The following is a 27,112-nucleotide window of genomic DNA, read 5'->3' as shown; positions in this document are numbered from 1 at the left end:
AGTACTATCAGAAAACAGAATCAAAACCCAGATGACTTTTCTCGTTGAAAGCTTTAATCTCAGCAAAAATAAAACCCTTCCAGTAACTAACACATTTAAATTTTACTTCATACTTTAAGACTTAGTAAAGCATACTAAGTTATTTCAAAACAAAGACTAAGCAAATATAGACACTGTAAAAAGTACACCATTGAACAGTATCCCAAATCATCTAAAGCTTTAAATTACACATTTGGTTAATATATTTTTCTTTAATTTATGCTGATTAAAAACAAATACTTCTTTACACCATTACCATCCATCTCTGTTTATGTTTCTCATGAACTACAACTTAATAATAGTTCATTATAATTGATGGCAAAGACTTGAGTAGTGAAATTACTTAAATACAAATCCTAGTGTACTTACATACAAATCCTAGTGTATGAGAAAGAAAAATGTGATGAACTGGGAAAGGAAGAAAATGAAATGTAAGAGACTGCTAGGTGGGAGTGCAGTGAGAATATAAACACCAGAAACTGCAATTCATCAAACAGGAAGTGCTGAAATCACATGACATACAGGAAAATAAAAATTAAAAATAAATGAAAAAGGGGCAAGGTAGGCAGGATCAATAGAGCCTACCAAAAAATTTAAAACGCTTTAAATAAATACAAGTCTGTTTTTTAAAAAGCAATTGCAAGAATAAGATATATTTAAATAATCTGTTGACTATTATTGAGGGACTACCTTAACTTTCTATTTTCCTAACAGTTACTCAATAATCCTATTAACATCTATCCATTAACTGTTCAAAATACTAAAAATAATTCTCTCCTGAAATATATAATTAAAAACTTACGATGGCTACAGATTTCTTTTCCCCCAAAGATAACAAGAAAACTCAGTGTATTATATTTACAATTAAGATATAACATCAGAATTAAATTCATCTTACCCATTAATGTTGCTAAAAGACACAAGGAGTACATTTCTTTTTCAGCTTGCTCCTGAAGTTCCTTAGATGACAGTTTACCAGTAACAGCAATATCTTCTTGTTTCACAGTGTGGGCTGAGTGTGCTGCAGCAGACTGACCACCTTCGGCTTTACTTTTTAGAATTTCTATTGTAATTCTGTCGCCATGCTGTAAAGGAACTGGTTCCTTTTCCATTCCTGCCTGTGGTGGCATTAACTCTTTAGGAGGAAACCCGTATCGAATACACTGTAAATATGGAGGAATGTTGAATTCTCTGGCTATACTTTCCTGAAGTTCAAAAAAGGTTGTTGAAGACTTAAGGGTAACCATGGACTGTCGTCCATCATTAGTTGTGATTCGGATCTTCTTCTCCTTAGAAGTTGTCGGTGAATAGGGAGCCTTGGTAGGTGTAGCAGGTGCAGAGGATGGACCATCACGAATGGTACTGGGAGAAACAGTCCTGGGTTGCCCTTTTTGTTCTTGTTTTAACTTCTCTGTTTTCCGTTTCTGCATTACAGAAGCCTGTTCCGTAATATTCTGTTGAATAGTTCTTTCAGTTTTACTCATGTTTAACTCCTCCTTGTGCAAAGTTTTTGTTTTCTGTCCAGTAAGAATAATTTTAGTTGGGAGCTGAGACTCTGATTCTTGTCCTTGAACATCTCCAACTCTTTGGGCGTGAGCACCATCTATATTTACAGGAGTATAATCATCGGGATTCTTTTTGGCAGTCTGATGCAATATAGTGTGGACAACTTTCTGAACTAGGATTTCACTCCCAAATTCACCTGGAAAGTGCTTGGTAACAAGTTTCATTGCAACATCGTAAACATTACTATTCAAAGATGAATCACTTTCATACTGGAACCAATATACTGTTTCTCTGACCACTCTTCCACCCCATTCTAAAGTAATAGGGAAAGCTTCTGGTAGATTGTCATACTCCTTACCATCCCAAAAGTGTTTGAATCCACAACCACATTTGCCACCAGTGGACCTAGAATTAGTTCTGTCTCCATCCAAATACACAATAGACCCATCTCCTCTGACCTTTCGCACAGATGTGCCATGGCACCAATTACAAGCTGTTAGGTTACTCATTCCATAGTCTGGTACCAGAACATCTTTCACTGAATCATATGAGCAAACCAAATTGTTCAAGGGAAAGCTATAATTTTTGTCAGTCCTCAGCTGTCCATGAGTACTTTTTGCCAGGTTATACAATTTTCCTCCAGGAGCCAACCACTCTGGAGGAACATGAAGTTCAGAAAGGGCACCACAGAGCAAACATTTGTGAAGGCGATTATCCATTACTGCTTTTTTAGCAGCTGCTGTGACTTCCTCAGGCTGAACTCCTATCACTCCAGTCCTTCTGTAGAAATACTGATGGACATCAGCAACCAAACTAGGATGGATACCATGTTTGTCCATAAAGACTTCTTCCATAGCAGCAACAAGCCTAAGTAAGTATTTATCTTGCAAACTTCTGTCACCTCCAATAACACAACCACCATCCTCTTCAAGTTTTATGTACTTTTTAATAAGGTCCTGAGGCACACCCCATGCTTTAGGAAGCAAATTCATAGGCAGTTTGGGCAAAGCAGCCCCTTTTATGCCTACCAAGGGGATATAATGGTTTCTACCGGAGCTGCTCCATGCAATACAGATTGGTTTGTTCAAATGACCATCTTTCCCAGTGCACTTCTCTGCAGGGATGAGCCCAGGTAGAAAGGTGGCTGAATAATCACCAGAGCTTCTCATGCCACTGAGGGAATCTAACAGAATAATAGGACGATGTAGCACATTGGCAAGACCAAATATGTGGATATTCCTCAGGCCCAAGGGAACACCCTCAGGTGGTACAAACAGAGGGTCACACTCATTGATAATGTCCTCCCACTCAGCAGCATCAATGAAGTCATGGAACAGAGCTTGATATCGGGCCAGGTGCTGCTGAAAGTGCTGTTTAAGATTCTCTCTTAAGGCATGCCAGAAGAGCTCTCGGCCTACTAGAGCCCGAGACACAGCATGCACCAAGCAGTGTCCATCCCCGTCCACATGTACTGGAATGAGACATTCCTGGCTTTTATTGGCCCGCTTAATGTCCTCCAGAGTGTCATGCAAATACAGGAGGCTTCCGGAGCGGTCCTTGCCATAGCCCACAGTGTTAACATGCTCTGGTTCTATGAGGAAGGCGCGGTCACCCAGTAAGGCGCAATCGAACAGTTCGCCCTGGTTCATGTCCCGGAGAAGCTTGGCCCGGCCTGTCTGTTTGTCCATTCCATAGCGAGCTAATATGGGCGACAACAATTTGCAGTGATAGTTGGAAAGGCCCATCACCTTTACCAGTTCCGTGTTCTTCTTGGGTGCCCCCGTAACCCCGAGCAGCGCGTTCCGCAGCAGGTTGTGTAGCACTACGTCCGGGTCGGTCACCTCCTCAACCCCCAGCAGCTGTTGCTGCTCGTGCCGCTGGCCGCACTCGGTACACTCGATGCTGACAGAACCGGAGGCCGGGAAAAACAGACGCGCCTGGCACTTCGGATCCGGGCAGCTCCCGGAAAGGATTCTCCGGTCTCTCCGCTTCAAAAGCCCCCCCGAAGCAGCCGCCGACGCCGACGCCAAGGACGACGGAGTCTGTGGAGCCTCAGGGGGAGGAGGTGGCGGCGGCAACGGAGGCGGCGGCGGCGGCGGCGGCTGAGACATAGCTCCTGGCTCTCGTGTCTCGCTCCGCGTCCCAGGCGACCCTCAAAAGCTCATAGCCCAGACCCCCACCAACCCGACTCGGTCCAGTCCAGGCCCAGGGCGAAGCACTTCCCTTTCCCTACCAGCTCTTCCTCCTCCTAAGCGAAGGCGGAAGCGCCGGACGTTGTTTCTCTTCTTACTTCTCCACTGCCGTAGCCGTTGCCCCGAACGTAACGGCCACCACCCCACCCCGCACTCACACTCACTCACTCTCGCTCTCTCTCCCTCAGACACAGACATACACGCCCTCATTGAGTGTGCGCAGGCGCAGCTTCCGCTCTGCCCTCTGGGAATTAGAGTCTTCCAGCCTCTGTGCTGGCCATCAAGCCCTAGGATCTTGAGTCCGGAAGGAACTACAAGACCGTGAGGCCAAGCGGTTCAGCGCTAGAGGAGAGGAGGAAGAGGACGGCAACACGAAAAGGGGCGAAAGAAAGATGGTGACTCGCGTTGCCTGCCGGTAGTTGTAGTTTTACTGGGCTGTCCTTCGTCGTCTTCCCCACTCTGCAGCCCAAGGCAAAGAGTCTGAGAGACCACATTTCCTAGGATGCCGTGCGGTGCGTCCAGCTGCACTTCCTCCTTAGGCGGAGGGGAGGATTCAGGGAAGCTTGGTTAAAAACAGTTATGGCAGTGGGAGTCGAAGCGAGGGTCTGAAGTTCACGACTACTAGAAGGGGAGGGGAGTGGAAAGGCTCTCAGTGAAAAAGGTACAGTAAATAAATGTCCAGGGATATTGGGGGCTGGGAAGTTGAATAAATGGTCTAATCTAGGCTGGAGGCCATAAGGGGGAAAATAGTTGATTCTCGGAAGCTCTGCCTTCTCTCCCTCTCTAGTGCGAATCACTGAGGCGCCGTTTGATATCTCGTTTCCTGCATGTTTTGGCAGTTTACAGTGCAAATAACGGTACCTTGGATGTCTGTAGAGTTTTGTGTGCATATACAAATTCCCTTAACTAAGTTTAATTTCATTTGCTCTTTACCACCTTACCCCCCAGAGAATAATAAGAGCCATCATTTGTTAAGTTCTTAATATGTGTCTGGACAGTATTTGCATAACACGATATCATTTGATCTTAAAAAATAACCTTCTTAGGAAACAGGCCCAGAAAGGAAATGACTTGCTAAAGTTCAAGCAGCTGATAAGTGACTGGATAGACATTCAGATCTCAATCTGTCTTCTTTTTACAGATAAGGACATAGGCAGGAAAGGTTAGGCCTGTATTACATAGAATAGTAACTAGCATTTGCTTACTATTGCCTTATAGTTTACATATTTAATAATATGTTCACATGTATCATCTCATCCTCACACCAGTCCTGTAATACCTTTACCAGGTGGTGTTGACTTCATTTACAATCAGGGAAACTGAGACTAAAAGGAATTAAGTGACTTGCCCAAGGTCAAGTCACCAGTTATGCTGGATCCCAATCTCAAACCTTGAGAGTGATTTTTACGCTGCTGCTTACCAAAAAATCCCGGCCGGGCGCAGTGGCTCACGCCTGTAGTCCCAGCACTTTGGGAGGCTGAGGCGGATGGATCACGAAGTCAGGAGATCGAGACCATCCTGGCTAACATGGTGAAACCCCGTCTCTACTAAAAATACAAAAAAATTAGCCGGGCGTGGTGGCGGGCGCCTGCAGTCCCAGCTACTTGGGAGGCTGAGGCAGGAGAATGGCGTGAACCCGGGAGGCGGAGCTTGCAGTGAGCCGAGATCGCGCCACTGCACTCCAGCCTGGGCGACAGAGCAAGACTCCGTCTCAAAAAAAAAAAAAAAAAAAAAAAAACCAAAATGTTAGGCTCAAATCTTTTGCTAGGCCTTAGAGTCTCCTCTTAGTGATGAAGGGATGTTTACTGTTAAGGAGGCAACAGCTTTATTCTTTTTTCACTTGTGTAGGAAACTGCCTCTTTATACAGAACAATATTCATATGTTAATTGAAAGCTAGTATTATTTTTGTACATTCATCCCCTTTCACTTATTCCGGAAATTCTTGCTTTCTGGAAGTTTAGTATCACCTTAGGTAAGTGGACTACCTCAAAATTTCTGAAACATTTGGCACCAACTAGAAACATTAGTGAAGTCCATGAGATCATTTGAGTCTTCTGTAGCTGCCCAGGAAACCGCCTGATTAGGTTGTGTGTGTGTGTGTGTGTGTGTGTGTGTGTGTGTGTGTGTGTGTGTGTGTGTGTGTGTGTGTATGTGTATGTATGTAGAACTTGATGCTTTGAAATGAACCATCTGCAAAATTGAGGCCCATAAAGGGTATTAGTTTTGATGTGCACCTAATTGTTACAATTTTCTTGAAAATAAATATTTGAAAGAGAAATCCTCCATAATGGACCTTAATTACAAGAGAAGTGATTTTTCCTATCTTGGGATATTTTTCTTTCTTTCTTTTTTTTTTTTTTTTTTTTTTGAGACAGAGTTTCACTCTTGTTGCCCAGGCTGGAGTGCAATGGCGTCATCTTGGCTCACCCCAAACTCCGCCTCCCGGGTTCAAACCATTCTCTTGCCTCAGCCTGCCGAGTAGCTGGGATTACAGGCATGAGCCACCACGCCCAGCTAATTTTGTATTTTTAGTAGAGACGGGGTTTCTCCATGTTGGTCAGGCAGGTCTTGAACTGCTGACCTCAGGTGATCCGCCCGCCTCGGCTTCCCAAAGTGCTGGGATTACAGGCGCAAGCTACCGTGCCCGGCCGGAGGGGGTATTTTTCAATAAAGTTTTTCTCAGAGAATTCATGCAAGAAAAGTTGTTTATTCTAACAAGTTTGGTGGTAACTACACAGATTGGTTTTGGCACTGATTTTTTATTAACAGTTGAATGCTTTATAAGTAGAGAAATTGGGTATCTCCTTTAAGTGGAGATTATTTTATGCTGTGACTAAAATGTTACACCTGCAGTGAAACTTTTTCTCATACAGAATCCAAATAATTGAATTAAAGCTTTGTAGCACATGAGATGACAACAGTCTGCAATTCTAACACTGTCAGGTACTTTTTATATCTTAACAACACCAGGCCAAATTTTTCTTATTGATGATACATATACATAGTGAAGTAGATTTTTAAAATTGTATTTGAATATGTCATTCTGAACCATACTATGACAAAATAATCACTTCCCACCCCACTGAAGAAATGAGAAGCCTTTTTCTGGCTTGTCTAGATCATTTAATAAGTTTGTAGATGCACTCAAAGTTCAGAAAGAAAGCTAACATAAAGGGGCAATGAAATTAACCATGCCAAGTTTAATATGTGAATTAATTCTTTATTACTAGCACTTAGAAGGCATGGATACCTACAAAGAAAAAAAAATTGTTAGGTCAAAAATAGGACATACTGTTTCTTATAAGACCGGAGGAGTGTAGAAAGCCTCTCCTGCTTATGCAAGATCTGCAGGCTTCCTTCCTCTTTTCCTCCCAAATTCCATGATCTTGCCTAATGAAGATTAACTTAACTACCTAACTAACTTTCACAGGATTTTTGTGGGGTAGATAATAGTTCTTGTTTTTAGTAGTCCAGATGAAAAGAATAAGCTGGGCCTCTGACATTAGCTGTGCTGATACACGTCTCTTCTACCACCATCACCCCAGCATCACTAATACCTAAATTGCCAAAATTCAGTTAAAATAGAAATTCATCTTTTTCATAGTTTCTAGTATGGCACTTGTAAACTCCCTATATTGCTTTTAACAAACTTGGTAAATGTAAATGCAGAAGTCATCCACTTTTACCAACAGAACATCCATCATTGTTCTTGATCTTTTATATTTTATATATATAAGGAAGGGAATCATAACTTTGGGGATTGCTGTAAGTTGGCCACATACCTGCCTATATAAACTATACATCTTTACCAAGAATTGACTGTGTTCTTCCAGACCCGTACCACATATAGTCAGACTTGCAGTCACAAGCTTCGACTGAAGCTCAAAGTGGATTTGGGAGGGACTAATTATTGAAGTAGGTATTATAAGAATTTAAAGGGATGCAAAATTTCATCTCTGTCTCAAAGAAGCTTAGAGTTTAATAGAAGAGGGAGGCTAAACTAAATTGTTCATAAATATAAGTAGAATAAATAAAGCATGTAATCAAAATAATACAGGAAATATCACAAATGCTATGAAAATTTAATTGAGGGCAATTTATTAAAGGGCAGTGTTTTGAGTATATCATCTTTATCTTTAAAACACTCCTGTGATACAGTATTGTCCTTATACGGATAAGATTTAACTCTAAAAGGTTAACATCGTTTTTATTACCACCAGCTATGAAATAGAGCTGGGCTTCAAATCAAGGTTTTCCTTGTTCAGCACTCACTCTTTCCACTACATCACAGCTGCTTACTGATTTGAGAGAGAATTAGGCAAGAAGTCAATACAAACTGGTGGCCAGTAGCCAAACTTAGCTTGATGTAGTTTTGTTGGGTCAGCAGGAGTTTAACTTTTTTTTTTTTGAGATGGAGTCTCGCTCTGTCTCCCAGGCTGGAGTGCAGTGGCGCGATCTCGGCTCACTGCAAGCTCCGCCTCCCGGGTTCGCGCCATTCTCCTGCCTCCGCCTCCCGAGTAGCTGGGACTACAGGTGCCCGCCACCACGCCTGGCTAATTTTTTTGTGTGTATTTTTAGTAGAGATGGGGTTTCACCGTGTTAGCCAGGATGGTCTTGATCTCCTGAACTCGTGATCTGCCTGCCTCGGCCTCCCTAAGTGCTGGGATTACAGGCTTGAGCCACCATCCCCGGCCTTTTTTTTTTTTCTAATGTGAATGTCTTTGAGCAGTGGCCAGTATTTCACTCTTTAAGACCTTACACCAGAGCCCCTTGAGACAAATGACCGAGTACAGAGCTACAAGTCATTCCTTCGCACAGTAGTCCTCAAGCTTTAATGTGCATCACAGTCAAATGGAAGGCTTGCTAAAACACAGATTGCTGGGCTCCATCTTAGAATGAGCGTGTCTGAGGTGGAGCCTGAGAATTACATTTCTAGCAAGTTCTCTGGTTGCAGATGCTGCCAGTCCTTGCGAGGATCACACTTTGAGAATCACTGCTTACCAAACTTGTAGGGCACTTTTGGGGAAGGCTTGTTGTGTTTCTGTTGTTTATAATACAAAAGGAATTGCTTGTCAGAATGTGCAGAAATAGGTTAAAAAGAAAATTAAAATTATCTATCAGAGATTATAATTGCTAACATTTTTAATGGACCATTCAAGCTCCTTTTTTCTATGTGTGTATAGTATGTACTTTTTTAAGAAACCAAAATTATATAATAATAATAATAGCTATTAACACCTTTTTAGCATCTATTGTGCACCGGGGTCTTTACATGTAGTATTTACTTAATCCTTTTAATATCCTTATGAAGCAGGTACCATTACTATCATTCTTATTTTTCAGATGAAGAACTTGAGGCACAGAAAGGTTAAGTAACTTGTTCAGTGTCTCATTGCTAGTAGGTAGCATAATCAGGATTAATCTCAGCTCTTTGGGAGGCCAGGACAGGTAGATCACTTGAGGCCGGGAGTTCGAGACCAGCCTGGCCAACATGGTGAAACCCTGTCTCTATTAAAAATACAAAAATCAGCCAGGCATGGTGCCTGCCTGTAGTCCCAGCTGCTTGGGAAGCTGAGACAGGAGAATTGCTTGAATGTGGTAGATGGAGGTTGCAGTAAGCCAAGATCATGCCACTGCCCTCCAGTCTGGGTGACAGAGTGAGACTCTGCCTCAAAACAAAAAACAAAAAGGAAAACAAAAAACCAAAGCAATCTAGTGCCAGAACCACTCTGCTATACTGACTCTTCTACTGTGCATATTGTTTTTCACCTGTATTGTGTAATCACATCATGAACAATCTTGATATTAGACATTTCTTGCTTAACATTTAATTTTTTAATTTTATGTAATTTTTTGTTTAAGAGACAAGGTCTTGTTATGTTGCCTAGGCTGGAGTTGAACTCTTGGGCTCAAGCTATCCTCCTACCTCAGCCTCCTGAGTAGCTGGGACCTCCAGCACGTACTACCACACTCGGCCTCTTGTTTAACATTTTAAGTGAAAGCCTGCTTTTTTCTCTTAAAATATTTGAAACATTTTAAGATATACGCAAAAATAGTGTAAAAAAAACTCATGCACCCACTACTAGATTTAACAAAAGTTAATTTTTCTGCATATTTGCTTCATAATCCCCCCCTCTTTAAAAAACACATTATAGGCCGGGCGTGGTGGCTCACGGCTGTAATCCCAGCACTTTAGAAGGCCGAGGCAGGCGGATCACAAGGTCAGGAGATTGAGACCATCCTGACTAACACGGTGAAACTCCGTCTCGACTAAAAATACAAAAAATTAGCCGGGCGTGGTGGCGGGCGCCTGGAGTCCCAGCTACTCGGGAGGCTGAGGCAGGAGAATAGCGTGAACCCGGGAGGCAGAGCTTGCAGTGAGCCGAGATTGTGCCACTGCACTCCAGCCTGGGCGACAGAGCAAGACTCCATCTCAAAAAAACACATGTTGGCCAGGGTGGTCTTGAACTCCTGTCCTCAGGTGATCGATCCTCCTCGGGCTCCCAAAGTGCTGGGATTACAGGTGTGAGCCACTGCACCTGGCCCAATGAGGTGGATTTTTAAAAGTAAAAGAAAAAAATTGAGTTCCAGAGCTAGAAGTTCCATCCTCAGTCTGTCTGAAGCATGCCTCCTGCAATCCTTTTTCTTTTTTAAGGACCAACAAAGTCATCACTACAACATAAAGGACCCTGTGTAATCAGGCACCTGGCTTCTCTGACATTATTTCCGTGGCTTGTGTGCTTCAGCCACACTGGCCTCCTTGTGGGTCCTCAGACATTCCAAGTACATTCCTGTCTCAGGACCTTGGCACTTGCTCTTCTGCCTGGAAAACTCCCAGGTAGAATTTATATAGTTGTCAGCTCAAATCTCAGTTCCAGTGAGATGGCTTTTCTAACCAGTGTCTCTAAAACAACACCTCTATCCTTTTTCTCTCTTCCCCTATCCCACTCATTTTCTTTTCTTTTCTTTTCTTTTTTTTTGGCTCTGTCACCCAGGCTGGAGTGCAGTGGCATGATTTTGGCTCACTGCAACCTCCCCCTCCTGGGTTCAAGCAACTTGCCTGTCTCAGCCTCCCAAGTAGCTAGGACTACAGGCGCCTGCCACCACACCCGGCTAATTTTTGTATTTTTAGTAGGACGGGATTTCACCATATTGGTCAGGCTGGTCTCGAACTTCTGACCTCAGGTGATCCACCCTCCTTGGCCTCCCAAAGTGCTGGGATTATAGGCGTGAGCCACTGCGCCTGGCCCCCACTCATTTTCTTTATACCACTAATCATCAGGAATTATATGATTACTTGTCTGTTGTCATCCTTCCCCACTAGACTCTTTAGTAAGGCTTTTCATAAGGGCAGGCAGTTTGTTGATTGTTGGATTCCCTGTGCCAGGCATATATAGCCTGAGTAGATATTGTTGAATGAATTAATGGCTATCATCTATGGCAGTGTGTTTCAGCCTGATATTCAAGCATAAGTTCCTGGAGAATCCACCATTTGGTTGCAGTTTAAAAATGTGTTGTCATTTTGATGCTAATCTAAAGCAAAGTCGTATTGTGATTTTTCCAGATGAGTACCTTAAAACATGAAGTTTTGAGAGCCTGAATTCACACCGAGTTTAGGATTTTGTTTTTATCAGTTGAAAGCCAATGAACATTGTGACAAAACGTGTAAGGTTTCACAATCATTTTCAGAAAAGAGGTGGGAGAGTTGAGTCATCACATGTCACACAGTAGCCCATGGCAAACTCAGTGCTGTAACTGTCGGTGCCACGTTCCTACTAAAAATAGAAATTGCACATAACACACATGCACTTACATATATTTGCAACAACTTAGTCACTGTAAGTAAAGTAGTAAATACACAATGAGGAATTTTTTTTTATTTCCCAGGAAGGCTTAAATTAGATACTATATAATTCAGATTTAAAATAGTCAAAAAAATACTAACCTTATCTTAAAGTGAGTAGACTCTAATCGAGTGATATTCAAATAAAACTGGCTTTCCAGGGTTTTGTAGTGCCAGAATTTTTGTTAAAATTTGAGATCTGATTATTTCAAACTAGCAACAGAAGACCAGGAAGTTAATAATGCAGTGTATTTGTGCAAACAGCTGTTTTTGCATTGACATTATTAAATGTACAGAGGGCCTGGGAGCAGTGACTCATGCCTGTAATCTCAGCACTTTGGGAAGCTTAGACCAGAGGATTACCTAAGGCCAGGAGTTCAAGAACAACTTGGTCAACCCCATCTCTACAAGTAATAAATTTAAAATTTTTAAAAGTTAGCCAGCTGTACTGGTGTGTGCCTGTAGTCCTAGCTACTCAGGAGGTTGAGACAGGAGGACTGATGGAGCCCAGGAGTTTGAGGCTGCAGTGAGCTATGATAGTACCACTGCACTCCAGCCTGGGTGACAGGGAGAGATGCTGTCTCTAAAATAAAAATAAACATACAGAGACACATTTAACGTAGAAATAGATCAGAAGTTGAATCTTAATGCTCATAAAGCTAACACTTTACAATTCAAGTTACTATTGATTTTAATTTATTTATTTATTTATTTATTTATTTATTTATTTATTTATTTATTTGAGACAGAGTCTCACTCTGTTGCCTAGGCTGGAATGGAGTGGTGCAATCTTGGCTCCCTGCAATCTCCGCCTCCCAGGTTCAAGCGATTCTCCTGCCTCAGCCTCCTGAGTAGCTAGGATTACAGGCATGTGCCACCATACCCAGCTAATTTTCATATTTTATTTTATTTTATTTTTGTAGAAACGGGGTTTCGCCATGTTGGCCAGGCTGGTCTTGAACTCCTGACCTCAGGTGATCCGCCTGCCTCAGTCTCCCAAAGTGCTGGGATTACAGGTGTGAGCCACCGCGCCCAGCCGAGTTACTATTAATTTTAAATGGCAAAACCAAACAACCAATATTGTTGGAGCAGAAGAATGCTTATCGCTTATCACTGCAATTCTATTACCTTTGCCTGTTACCTGTCTTTATTTTCCCTTTATTTAGAACCTGAAGGGTGCTTTTAGGGTGGAAGAATATAAAGTTTAAGAATTTGCTTAAGTGAAACACTTGTTATATCTTCATTCTAGTAACATTCTAGTTTTTGTAGAAGGGCCTGATCCCTCTCTCTGACCCATTTAACTCTGTCTCCTAAACACAGTCTAATTCAGTTCCTTTTGTATGACATAAAAATCAGAATAAGAAGTACCTGACATACTTTCTACATCTGTAGTTGCAGAAGACATTTTAATAGGTAAGAGCAAAAGCACAAGCCTGCATACTTCTTTTTTAACCCTGTGGATCATTTAAATAAATCCTTTCGTATTATTCCAAGATATAAGTGCATTGTGATGATGTATAAGAATTTAAATATAAGGCAGTCTGCAAGCAGGGTTTTTTATGTAGATGGGCAGCAGTTTATTGTAGGAAATTATGTGTATGTACTAAATTAAAGCATCAGCACTAGGTGTCCGCAGATTACATCAAAGAGGGCCTCAAATTGAGTATCAGTAAAATCACAAGAAATGGACTACATCCTTTACAAGGACACCTCTGGTACAACATTTTCCTGTTCAAACATTAATTTCCACATAGCCTGGCATTTGGCAGGTTATGTGCCATGAATTCTGTGGAGATTAGTAGGCATCATGTTGAAGGAAGGGTTCTGTAGTCAAATGCGGACTAAATTAGTTTTATTCTTTTTCCACTTTAGGTCTTCTCATAGCCTTTCTTTGCTAAGGACATTGTGACTCTCCAGAGAGCAACAGTGATGGCTCTAGAATGTCTAGGAAAAAGAAGGGCTTAATGTCAGGAGTCTGCTTGGGGCACACAACACTAGAAGATGTCCTCCTGCACATTGTTTCATATCGAGTGTGTATTTTGTGGTGATCTGGGATGCTGATAGAAATAATTGGATGTTAGTGCCCTAAGCCACCTCTGCACTATTTTTGTTTTTATTTATTTATTTTTTGAGACAGAGTCTCGCTCTGTCACCCAGGCTGCATTGCAGTGGTGCAGTCTTGGCCCACAGCAACCTCTGCCTCCCAGGTTCAAGTGATTCTCCTACCTCAGCCTCCCAAGTAGCTGGAATTACAGGCACCTGCTACAACACCCGGCTAATTTTTGTAGTTTTTGTAGAGACGAGTTTCACCATGTTGGCCAGGCTGGTCTCAAACTCTTGACGTCAAATGATCCACCTGCCTCGGCCTCCCTAAGTGCTGGGATTACAGGTGTGAGCCACCGCGCCTGGCCCTCTCTGCGCAATTATTGATATGTAGCATTTTCACACTTCTATGGCCATGAAACCATTTTGAACCTGTATCAGAGGTGCACACTTTAGGAAAAACCAATACAGACAATAGTGCCTCTTGTTACAGTTTTTGCTTTTATCAGTGTGTTGGAAAAGGTCCTCTTTATCCCCAAGATCAGTTAATGCTTCCCTATGTTGTCATTTCTGTGGGCTTTTTTCCATTTAATGTTTTAATCCAGTTGAAATGTATTTTTGTATATGATGTAAAAGACATTCAACTCATTTTGTGTATGTATTTATTGATTGAAAAATGCCAGTTATTTCCAAACCTTGCGTTAAATGTGTTTTTGTTTTTCTTTTCAGGTATGGAACCCTTCAGATCAAAGCTTACCAATAAATTCAGTATGTAGAACAGATTAACGTAGTTGAAATTAGGAAGAATGAGAGTTATCTCAACCAGCCAGCACCCCCTACCCCCATTCCCACACTTTCCCTCATGGGAGGCTGCCGGGAGCACTTCGAAAACCACTGGAAAGGCCAGGCACGGTGGCTCACGCCTGTAATCCCAGCACTTTGGGAGGCCAAGGCAGGCGGATCACCTGAGGTCAGGAGTTCGAAACCACCCTGGCCAACATGGCGAAACCCCATCTTTACTAAAAATACAAAAATTAGCCAGGTGCGGTGGTGCATACCTGTAATCTCAGCTACTCGGGAGGCTGAGGCAAGAGAATCACTTGAACCTGGGAGGCAGAGGTTGCAGTGAGCTGAGATCATGCCGTTGCACTCCAGCCTGGGTAACAGAGCGAGACTTCGTCTCAAAAAAAAAAAAAAAACCCATTGGAAAAATTCATCCTCTCATAAATGACTTGAAATGCCACCTCTGTAATACACTACGTTAAAAATTTTACATACTCAAATTGTTTTTCTCTTTTTGTGCCAGGTCATACTTTAAGGAGCCCAAGAGCTTTATAACGTAACAAAAGAAACTGAAATGTCTAATAAATGTGTACATAACAATATGAGTTGTTTGTGTTTTTTTGGCCTATAAAATTAGCATAGATCTTTAAAATAATATACAGTATTGGTAAGAGCTGAATAAATACCTTTAATATAGAGAAGGTTTAACTTAGTAAAACTGTGTTTGGTAGATAATGTGTGTCAAAAGTTTACAATGCTCATATCCTTTGATCCAGCATCTCACTTATAGGGTTTCACCCTAAAGAAATAAACAGAAATGTGTGAAAAAAATTTGCTGTTGTTTATATTATTGACAAAATTGAAGATATCAATAACAGTGTGAGACTGGGTAAGTGAATCATGGCACATCCCCATGAGATGGGATACTCTTCAGCCATAGAAGTGATATTGTAGAAAGAAAAATGTTGAGTGCTTGTGATGAATCTGGCACCATACCAAGCACCTCATTTATACTGTCTTAAGCCTAACAATACCCCATACGATAGGTATTATTATTCCCATTTATAGGTGAGAACACCCTCAGAAAAGTTAGGTAAAGTTCAAACAGCTAGTAAGGTAGTGTTGGTAGTGTAAGGTAGTGTTGCTGGAATTCAACACATGTCTACTCTTAACCCTTATTCTTAGCCACTGTCATAATGATACAGGAAAATACTATTTACTGATAAGTTTCTAGTAATTTAACTGACATTAAACATCACATGAAAACTCCTATATGCAATCCCTTCCTTTCCAGAGTTCCTAGGTTTGGTAATTTTTTATCCTAAAATGAATTTATATGTTTTTTATTGCCTATGGAAGTATTAGATGCCTACTCTTAAGAATTCAAACTGTACAGAAGATTATAAAGTAGCTGCATCTTTAGTCATAAATTATACCCTCTGTATATGATACGATAGATTCATAGGCTCTTTCTGTTCCCTCAATTCTGTTCTTGCTGTGGTATCAGCTTGTGGGCCCTGGTTGGGGATAGAGATGAACTAGAAAGGCAAACTGAGTGGAGTGCAGGTGTGAGTGGTTGACTTTCACCACAGGTGATTAGAAACACTGATTCTGGAGCCAATCTGGCTAGATGGAGTCCCAGCTCTTACTTACCAGCTGTTTGGACTTGGGCAACTAATAGGAGTGCTTACTGTGTGTGATATGCATACATGGTTTCCCCATTTGTCTTTATGAGTTAGATGTTTTTATTCCCTTTTTATACAGATGACAAAACTAAAATTCAGGGAGGTTACGTATGGAAGTAGAATGAATCATTAGACCCATTTCTAGGCCTACAGACAAGATAAATACTGAAAGCTGCTTGTCCAGGAGATAGCAAAATGCTGACAAATGAGAAACAGACCTGCATAGCCATCACACCCTCTAGAACCAAGGGGTAGTGTTTTAAGATAGAGGACTGGGTGAGTATCAGAAAGCTGTGCTTTGAAAACCTGACTGCTTTTAAGTATTTCCTGTTTTGTTCTCATTTTGTAGGTATTAGAATTATTTCTGAATTATCAGTCTCTCATTTGTGCTTTGGGGAAGCAGAAAAGGCAAAAGGGGTCTTTGGCCATCTTCTGCTGGAGCTTCCAGGGAGGATGTGTCTCCAAGAGACCAGATGTACCAAGTTTGAAATCCCAGAAGCCCAAGAGGAAAAGAACCACAGGGAGGAAAAGACTGTCCAAAGGCTTCTGGAGTCTTCTGTTCTCTAACCTTGGAAGGTTTTGAACAATATTTCTCAGAGGATAGCCTTTCACTTATTTATCTGTCCAGCATGACTCATCCCCAGGAGTGTTGAGTAAGTGAAATTTTGCTGTATTCATGTTTTTGTGACTTATAAAATAGGATGATAAGGAGAGAACATGAACTCTGGAGTCAGACCTGTTACCTCGGACATGATACTCTTAGCTTTGTCATTTAGTATTTGAGTAATTCTGGGCAAGCTAACATCTCTGGTCGTTCTCATCTGTAAAATGAGAATAAATGAAACCCACTAACCAGAATTGGTATGAAAATGAAATGTGGCAGAAAAAAAATGAAAGTGAATAGTATCACCACTGACACACAAGCACTAAAGGCCCTTCCTGTCTCCATCAGGTATGGATTTGGGGCAACATTTGGCCAGGTCTTGTTTATCTTTCTGTTTATCTATTCTGTCTAATTCAGTGCTTTGTTTACAATGAATGTCTTACAAATGCTGACTGAACAACACTAGCATACCTGCATGAACAACAGGTAAATAAATTTTAGATGTGTTTTAATGTTTATTAATCTATCCTGTCAGAGAAGAACTGCCAGTTATAGATAAATATGATGCCAGGTCAGGGCTGAAGAGTTGGGCAGGTTGTTATCTGCATGGGGTCACTAGGCTCCAGTGGAGAGGTGGGGGCTAAGCTCTCACCCGCTCTGCAGCCACCTGGCACCCGGTTTCAGTTTCCTGAAAGGGAGCCTTCTACTTGCTGACGACTGCCTCATCTCTTCTGAGGTTTCCTCTGATAAACAATTTTCTCTGCTTTTTTTTAAATTATGAAATACTTAAAATGTAAAGGAGATAATGTGACACACATTTACCCATAATTGAGATAGCCATAATTGCTATAACTTTTTCAAAATTTTGACTTAATTTCAGACTTTTAGAAAAATTGGCCAGGTGTGATGGCTCATACCTGTAATCCCAGCACTTTGGGAGGCCAAGGTGGGTAAATTACTTGAACCCAGCAGTTCGAGACTTGCCTGGGCAACATAGTGAGACCTTGTCTCTACTGAAAACAAACTAAAAAAAAATTAGCCAACCATGGTGGTGCATGCCTGTAGTCCTAGCTACGCGGGAAGCTGAGGCAAGAGGATAGCCTGAGCCCAGGGGAGTTGGGAATGAAGCCTGGGTGACAGAGGAAGACCCTGCCTTCAAAAAAACATAAAAAAAGAAAAAAAAATTCTTTATATTACAAAGAATTCCCATATACCTTCCACAGTTTCCCAAATGTTAATATTTTCCCACATTTGCTTTATCCTTGTCTCTTGATATTACATATGCTGGTTATATTTTTCTGAACCATTTAGGAGAAATTTGCATACATGATGACTGTTTCCTCCTAAATACTCCAGTTCTTATTTTCTAAAAATAAGGACATTCCCTTACACAACCACAGAACAATTATCAAAATCTGGGAAACTAACATTGATACAATACTTTAATCTACATACCTCATTCAGATTTCACCAGTTGTCCTAATAATGTAATAAAATTATTTCTGGATTATGTCTATCTCATTTATAGTAAAAGAAAATCCTGGATCATGCATTGCACTCTGTTGTGTATCTTTAGTCTCCTTCACTCTGAACACTTCCTCAGTCTGGCTTTATCTTTCCTGACATTGACGTTTTATAAAAATACAGGCCAGTTTTTTTTTTTCCTTTTTGAGATGGAGTCTCAGTCTGTTACCCAGGCTGGAGTGCAGTGGTGCGATCTTGGCTCCCTGCAACCACCGCCTCCCAGGTTCAAGCAATTCTCCTGCCTCAGCCTCCCAAGTAGCTGGGACTACAGGCGCCTGACACCACACCTGGCTAATTTTTTGTATTTTAGTAGGGACAGGGTTTCACTGTGTTGCCCAGGGGTGGTCTTGACCTCCTGAGCTCACACAATCAGCCCACCTGGGCCTCCCTAAGTGCTGGGATTACAGGCGTGAGCCACCGCACCTGGCCCAGGCCAGTTACTTTTGCAGAATATCCTTCAATTTGGATTTTTCTTCTCTTTTCTTCCCTTCCTCCCTCTCCTCTCCTCTCCTCTCCCCTCCTCTCTCTCCCTCCTCTCTCTCCCTCCTTCCTTCCTTCTAAAGCATTTTAGGTAGAGCTAAAACTTCACCTCTTCACCCATCTCCTGCTCTCCCTGTCTGTTTTTTCCTTTGTCAAGGAACCTGCTTTCTAATGTGTTTTTGTCCTTTTACTACATATGATAAGATCTATAGATACTGATTTTTTGGTATCTATTGAGACTTGCTTTTTGACCCATTACATGACCACTTTTATAAATGTTCTGTATAATATAAGAAAGAATGTGCACTTTTCAGTTCTTTAAATGAGTTAATAAGTGTAAAGCACTTACAACCAGTGCCTGTTTCATCATGAGCACCATGCAGTGTCAAATTTTTAAAATAATAATATGAATGTACAGTTTTATATAAATCCAATAGCTCAAATTTGTTAACTATCTTGTTCATATTTTGTATGTTTGAGCTCTCAATCTTTAAATAAGTTCATTAAAACCTCCCTGTGATTGTGATATGTACATTTTTGCATGTCTCCTACCAACTTTGTCTCCCTGGCGTGGGAGTGAGAGGTCCAGGCCAGTCGTCTGGATCCTGTCCCCTGATCCTTCCTGTAAGTGAGGGCTGTGCTTCACTGCACAACAGAGAATTAAGACAGAAGTCTTGGCACTGAGTGAGCAGAAAGGGCATCACAGGGACATAGAGATTAATGAATTCAAACAGACTGAGAATCACAGTGGCATTGCCATCTCCCCTTTTGTAAGCTTTTGCACTGCAGTCCAATCATCACTTGCTGCCCTCTGATATTTCTTCTCTCAAAATGCCTCTTCTGTTCTCTCAACACTAATTCCTCAGAAGTTTAGTCCAATTTTTTGGATAGTAGTCACCAAATTCCCTGTTTTAAACATTTCAAAACTACATTTCAATATTCACCTGATACTTATGGGACCAGAAGCTTGAAGAGAAATGTTTTTTAACTGATTAGATAAATATTGAATATTGAATATTGAATATTTGGCTCTCGGAAGGTCGTGGACCAGGGCAGACCTTGGCGACTGAGCTCTGAAAGAAGCCACGAGGCTGGAGCACATGCAACCAGGTGGTGTCCGAAAGACAGGGGCTAGCTCCCAGAGGGCCACAGGAGAGTTTTGGATTGTGTTCTAGGGATGGGAATCCATTGAAGGGTTTTAGGAAAAGAGTGAGGCCAGGTGCAGTGGCTCACACCTGTAACCCCAGCACTTTGGGAGGCTGAGGTGGGTGGATCACTTGAGGTCGGGAGTTCAAAACCGGCTTGACCAACATGGTGAAACCATGTCTCTACTAAAAAATACAAAATTAGCCAAGTATGGTAGCGCATGCCTGTAATCCCAGCTACTTGGGAGGCTGAGGCAGGAGGATCACCTGAACCCAGGAGGCAGAGGTTGCAGTGAGCCAAGATCGTGCCATTGCACTCCAGCCTGGGCAATAAGAGTGAAACTCCATCTCAAAAAATAAAAAAAAAAAAAAAGAGAGAAGAAAAGAGTGAGATGACTGGATTTATGGTCTTAAATGCAGCTGTAGCTAGTAGGTAGAGAATGACTAGAGAGGGTCAAGAGTGGAAGCAGGAGCCGGGTGCAGTGGCTCACGCCTGTAATCCCAGAATTTTGGGAGGTTGAGGTGGGTGGATCACTTGAGGTCAGGAGTTCGAGACCAGCCTGGCCAACATGGTGAAACCCCATCTCTACTAAAAATGCAAAATTTAACTTGTGTGGTGACACTCACCTGTAGTCCCAGCTACTCAGGAAGCTGAGGCAGGAGAATCACTTGAACCTGGGAGGCAGAGGTTGCAGTGAGCTGAGATCACACCACTGCACTCTAGCCTGGGTGACAAAGTGAGACTCCGTCTCAAAAAAAAAAAAAAAAAAGAATTGTTTACACAGTTCATGGTGACCACCATAGCCACCTCATAAGTCTGGAAGGTCTAGTGTTATAACCATAACTCCCTCCCCTTAATTTGAATGTTTTGAGTATTTTGTTAAAAACTTTTCATTTTGAAAAAGTCAAACTTACATAAGAGAATAGCACAATAAACATCCATGACTTTGATTCAATAATTCTTGTTTGCCAATATTCACATCACCTGGCTTTTCTTTCTTTGCTGTAATATTTTAAAGCAAATCCTAAATATTATGTAATTCTGTTCCTTCATTAATCAAGGATCCATATCTAAGATGAACATTTTCTTACATACTACAAAGCCATGTTCATGAAACTAATAATTTATTGGTGATATCTAATATGAATTCCATAACCAGATATCACTGATTATGTCAAAAATATCTTTTTACAGTTGGTTCGTTTGAATCAGGATCTGACTAAGGTCCACACAATGCATTTGGTTGTTAGATCTTTTAGTTCTCTTTTAATCCAGGACACTGCTTTTTTTCCCTCCTTTTTACTTTCACTCTCTTTAGAAAATGTATCTCATTGACTCATAGAAACTGAATTAATTGTCCTGTAAAAGTCTCAGTACTATTATAAATAACAAAAATTCTTAAATTTAAAAAAAAAGGACTAACCCTGGTGTTTGAGGCTTACCTTTAAACTTCAGCAAGTCAGATTATCACTTTGGTATTGGAAAGTTCTTTGAAGTATCTGGCATACAGTCCAGTCCAGTGAACCATAAAAACTTCCTACTTGGCACACATATTGCACGTTGTTTAATAAGAATGCTTATTGCACATTAATAAGAAGGCTTGTGCTTAGTGTTTTTTGTTTGTTTGTTTGGAGATAGAGCTTTGCTCTTGTCACCCAGGCTAGAGTGCAATGGTGCGATCATAGCTCACTGCAACCTCTGCCTCCTGGGTTCAAGCAATTCTCCTGCCCCAGCCTCCCAAGTAGCTGGGATTACAGGCACACACCATCATGTCCAGCTAATTTTTGTATTTTTAGTAGAGACGGGGTTTCACCATGTTGGCCAGCCTGGTCTCGAACTCCTTATCTCAGGCAATCTACCCATCTAGGCTTCCCAAAGTGCTGGGATTACAGGCATGAGCCACCACACCTGGCCATGCTTAGTGTTTTAATTTATCATCCAGTCTTCTCAGGTGCTTGACTTGCTTACTGTGATTTGCCAACTGTTATTAAGTTAACAGAATCTAAAAATAGCAAACAGTTTCTCAGACATATTTAAAAACCATTAAGATGATGCTTCAGTTTGCTAACCTCAGTCTTCACTTCAGAAATTAGAAAACTAAAAATAGCTGAAATGAAGGTAGCATCAGTAAAAACCAAGTTTGTTTGCACTTTGAGGATATATAGAAGGAGCCATGACCAAATAACACATGTATTCTTCCACCCAGTGTCTGTCTTCACCAAGAAGGACGACTTTGATTGGCTGTAATTGGCCACTGTTGCCAATGGAGTAGAGAGAGTCTTGCTACATGCGGGAACTAGAATTACATCACTGCGTTTTTTGGCTTTGTTTCTTCAATGAGTTGTAGTGTATGAATATTATTACAAAATAAAATGATTTAAAAATATCCATCTAATGTTAATCATTTTGAATTATTTACTGATTTGATGATTCAAAGCCAGTGTATATTTACAGAAAATGGGGATTTTGTCCCCCATTGAATTTGTGCTCATACATTCTGGGATTAATACTGATTCTACCACTTGCCAGCTCTATGACACTAGAGAAATCATTTAACTTTTCTGAGCCATAGTATCCAATGTGTAATAATCTCATCACAGTAAATGGAGTATCTATCACCTAAAGCATTTATCATTTCTTTGTGTTTGAGACAGTAGATTAAAAATTTAGCTTGGGTAATTCTGGGTGTGTTTGTTGGATCAGGCCTTAAACTAGGAGGCATCTTACAGAGACACATTAGTTACTTTGAGATGAAAGAGGGTTAGGAGCCAGGATCCTTGAATTGTCAAACAGCCAGTTACTGTGGCTTCAGCCACTCCTCCTTGATCCCTATAACAGATAAGTGTTTAGAGGACCAGGCTGGACAGACACTGGCCATGAATACATCCAGAACCTTGACGTAGTGTCTGGGATGAATTGAGTGGATGACCTCCCCACATCTTCACTGATAATTAGTCACTCCCATAATTAGTGTTACCATAGCTCTTTGGATTCATCATATCCTGCCTTGTATTATATTTGCTTGTATACAAATATATACCTTCCACTAAAATATAGGTATGTTGAGTAGGGATCACATTGTTTATCTTTCTAACTTCCTGTGCTTAGCATAGAACTTTTAATGTAGTAAGAACTAGGTAAGTGTTTCATTTAATTGAATTGGCACTCAGAGCCAGAAAACATCATAGCCAGTTATCCTGGTGCTGTTTATTAAATAAGCCAGTCTTTCCCCACTGATCTAAAGTGCTACTTTGAACATGTATGAAATCTTAAATGTATGAACCTGAGTTATTTTGTAGATTCTGTTTCACCCCACTGCTCCACTTGTCTTTTCCTGGTCAGTACCGTTCTGCCCTGCTTGCAACATAGTCTCATAGTTCTTTTTAATATCTCATAAGCCAAGACTTATTTTGTCACAGTTGTTCTTCAAATTTTCTTGGCTATGTTCTTTCTTTTCTTTTTTTTTTTTTTTTTTTTTGAGATGGAGTCTCACTCTGTCACCCAGGCTGGAGTGCAGTGGCGTGATCTCGGCTCACTGCAAGCTCCACCCCCCGAGTTCACACCATTCTCCTGCCTCAGCCTCCCAAGTGGCTGGGACTACAGGGGCCCACCACCACACCTGGCTAATTTTTTGTATTTTTAGTAGAGATGGGGTTTCACCATGTTAGCCAGGATGGTCTCGATCTCCTGACCTCGTGATCCGCCTGCCTCAGCCTCCCAAAGTGCTGGAATTACAGCGTGAGCCACTGCTCCTGGCCTATTTTCATTTTTCATTGCATTTTGAAACTTTAAAAGGTACATGAGACATAAGACTTTATATTGCATTCTTTTTCTTTCTTTTTTTTTTTTTAAACAGAGTTTCCCTCTTGTTGCCCAGGCTTAAGTGCCATGTTGCAATCTCGGCTCACTGCAACCTCCGCCTCCTGGGTTCAAGTGATTCTCCTGCCTCAACCTCCCGAGTAGCTTGGACTACAGGCGCCCACCACCACGCCGGCTAATTTTTGTATTTGTGGTAGAGACAGGGTTTCACCACGTTGGTCATGCTGGTCTCGAACTCCTGACCTCAGGTGATCCACCACCTTGGCCTCCTACAGTGCTGGGATTACAGGCATGAGCCACTGCGCCTGGCTGCATTCCTTAACTAATCAGTAGGCTGTCTGATAACATACTTTTTAAACTGCTTTTTCATCTCCTTTGGCCACTTGTCCAATAGACTAATGGTGTTAATTATGTATTTGTAAGAATGTAGTTTACATATTGGATAGAAAGTTTTTAAGGATTCTGTTTTTTCTCATATCTTCTTAAATAGCCTTTGGTCTTCTTGCTCACCAATTCCTCCTTTCCTCAATTATTCTAACTTACATCTTCTGTAACAATTTCTTATCTGAAAATTCTACTGCCAGCACATATTACAGTATATTAAGTATTTGTTGTTATATGGAACATCCTTATCTTGTTAGTGTTATAGTAGTAGTAATAGTAAATAATAATAACAGCTCTCAAACACTGAGTGCTTTCAGGTGCTATATCTCATTTAATCCTCACTGTGACCCAATAAGATATCCTCATTTTACAGATAAAGAAATAGTTGCAGACAGATTTACCAACTTGCCCAAAGACATGCTATTAACAAAAGGAAGACCTGTCAAATTCCAAAGCCCATGTTCTTCATTATCATGCTGTCTGGTCCTCAAGTGTAAGTCAACTCTCCGTGGGGAAAACAAAAAGCTCTTTATTGTGTTAAGAAAGAAAACTTCCACACTAATTTATTAAAATTCCTACACCAATTTATTAAAGGCTTTAAATAAAAAAGATTTTCAGTTTTATGAAATATTTTCTCAGCATTTGTAAGAACTCTGCTGCCTGCCATCTCCCATGCCTACATTGTCTTCCCGTCTCTTGGGGTCCCTGGTCATTGCCACTATGACCTCCAGGGGGCACTGTTTCCCCTTTATTATTGAGGCTCAAGCATTTGACTCATTTCCTGAAGTACAGATGAAACAAGCAAAACTTTTAAAAACTTTAACAGGCCGGGCTGGGTGGCTCATGCCTGTAATCCCAGCACTTTGTGAGGCCGAGGCGGGTGGATCACTTGAGGTCAGAAGTTTGAGACCAGCCTGGCCAACATGGTGAAACCCCATCTCTACTAAAAATACAAAAATTAGCCGGGCGTGGTAGCGCATGCCTGTAATCCCAGCTACTCCTGAGGCTGAGGCAGGAGAATTGCTTGAGCCCAGTGGGTGGAGGTTGCAGTGAGCTGAGGTCACGCCACTGCACTCCAGCCTGGGCAACAGAGTGAGACTCGGTCTCAAAACAAAAATATAAAAATAAAAACTTTACAAAGGGCTCCAGGCAAACAGAATGCAAAGAGTACAGGAACTAATATACAACTAGATAATTCGGTTCACTAAATGCAGGGTAGACATTTCAGCATTTGACACTGTAAAAGGATTCCTCTTTACCTTGCTTCCCACTACCTGCACAAAACAGAAGCCACCTTTTCCTAACCTGCATAATGTCCTCAAGCAAGCTAAATTCTTCAAAAGCCAGCTCCAAGATTGGTAAGACCAGTTCCAGCTTTGTTCTAAATTCCAGTCTCCAGGCTCTGTATCTGCCTCCTCCCTAGATGGTGGGCCCTAAGCTTTTCGGCCCTCTTCTAGGAAGACGGCATTGCTGAGCTCTAAGGTTCTAGTTTTACCCTGTTGCTGGGAGATGGTTATCTATGGGTCTCTGTGTCCCTGCTTGTCTGGCCTTAGAATGTCAAGAATGCAAGCCCTGACTCCTTTTATTATCTATTACTGCATAACAAATTACCCTAAAACATAGGGGCTTAAAACAACATTTATTTTCTGACAGTTTCTGTGGGTCAGGAATCTGGATGCAGTTTAGCTGGGTGCCTCTGGCTCAGGGTCTCTCACAAGATACAGTCAGGGTGTGGGCTGGAGCTGCTGTCACCTCGAGGCTTGAGATAATCACTCGTGGCTGTGGGTGGGCCACAGGTCCTCACTGACTGTTGGCTAGACATGCAGGTCCATCCATAAGGCAGCTTGCAACATGGCAGCTGATGAGATGATGCCCAACACAGAAGCCACAGTCTTTATAACCTCATCTCTAAAGCAACTTCTCATCTCTTGTGTCATATTCAGTTAATTAGAAGTGAGTCAATAAACTTAGCCCACAGTCAACTGGAGGAATTACAGGAGGCAAGAACCATTAAGGGCCACCTTACAGGCTTTCAGCCACACTATGCTTGATCCAAGCCATTTCCTATGGTTGTGTTTGCAGTGAGCAATCTTGAGGAATGAGGTAACATCTCCCTCTGGGACAAAAAGCAATCTCACTGCTTGTTATAATAGCAGTGGGTTCCCCAAGATTATTGTTGTTCGTCAGCTGCAATGCAAACCCACTCTCTGGGCCCATGCATGTCGCTCCTGTGGAACTGGGGACTTGGGGGCAAGAGAAACTGATACAAACATTCTGATGGGCATGGCTTTTTTTTTTTTTCCTGTACTGTGAATAATAAACTTCTTTTTCTCTGGCGTAGATGTCTCCTGTCTTCCTCCAGCATTCACAAACCAGGAACAGGCTAGCTTTTTGACCTGTAAGTAGCATAAAATCAAATGACAGACCTGACAGTTTGACTCAGCAAGACAACTTTAACAGAATGCATATAGCCCTTCAAGAACCAGCATTCACACACGTGATCCACATACATATTATACATTTTATTTAACAAACATGTATGTTCCAGGTATTATTCTAAGAGTTTATAGATATAAACTCATTCTATCCATGAAGTAAGTACTATTAAAACTCCCTGTTTTATAGATGGGGAAGAAGATGCACAAAGATGTTAAGTAACTTGCCCAAATCAGGCAGTTTTTAAGTGTCAGAGCCCCATTATTCAAACAGAAACAAATACAAACAGTGGGCACAATGGCTTATGCCTGTAATCCCAGCACTTTGGGAGGCCGAGGTGGGCAGATCACCTGAGGTGAGGAGTTCAAGACCAGCCTGGCCAACATGGTGAAACCCCATCTCTAGTAAAAATACAAAAATTAGGCCGGGTGTGGTGGCTCACACCTGTAATCCCAGCACTTTGGGAAGCCAAGGCAGGTGGATCATGAGGTCATGAGATCGAGACCATCCTGGCTAACACGGTGAAACCCGGTCTCTACTAAAAATACAAAAAAAATTAGCGGGTGTGGTGGCACACGCCTGTAGTCCCAGCTACTTGGGAGGCTGAGGCAGGAGAATCGCTTGAAC

The 27,112-nt window shown here is 41.6% G+C and overlaps 2 protein-coding genes across 2 annotated transcripts in view; one reads left to right on the top strand and one right to left on the bottom strand.

Annotated features, from left to right (window-relative positions):
- The window catches only part of VCPIP1 (valosin containing protein interacting protein 1), a 37,277-nt gene extending 33,050 nt beyond the window's left edge, over window positions 1–4,227 (bottom strand). Inside the window, exon 1 of the mRNA XM_004047118.5 lies at window positions 938–4,227. Within this exon, the coding sequence (XP_004047166.1) occupies window positions 938–3,656 (2,719 nt within the window). The 5' untranslated portion in view covers window positions 3,657–4,227. The remainder of the gene's footprint in view (window positions 1–937) is intronic.
- Window positions 4,228–11,382: 7,155 nt separating this feature from the next.
- Window positions 11,383–22,232, top strand: LOC101134145 (putative uncharacterized protein C8orf44). Its single transcript, XM_019031950.3, has 4 exons — window positions 11,383–11,403; window positions 14,394–14,666; window positions 16,442–16,745; window positions 22,053–22,232. The coding sequence occupies exons 1-3, from the start codon at window positions 11,383–11,385 to the stop codon at window positions 16,673–16,675; spliced, it is 528 nt and encodes a 175-aa protein (XP_018887495.3). The 3' UTR covers window positions 16,676–16,745; window positions 22,053–22,232.
- The last annotated feature ends 4,880 nt before the right edge of the window (window positions 22,233–27,112 follow it).

The sequence above is a fragment of the Gorilla gorilla genome, chromosome 7 (assembly GCF_029281585.2).
Source record: "Gorilla gorilla gorilla isolate KB3781 chromosome 7, NHGRI_mGorGor1-v2.1_pri, whole genome shotgun sequence".
Classification (NCBI taxonomy): domain Eukaryota; kingdom Metazoa; phylum Chordata; class Mammalia; order Primates; family Hominidae; genus Gorilla; species Gorilla gorilla.
The sequence above is the reverse complement of the archived record's forward strand: the minus strand, read 5'-3'. Positions and strand labels throughout refer to the sequence as shown.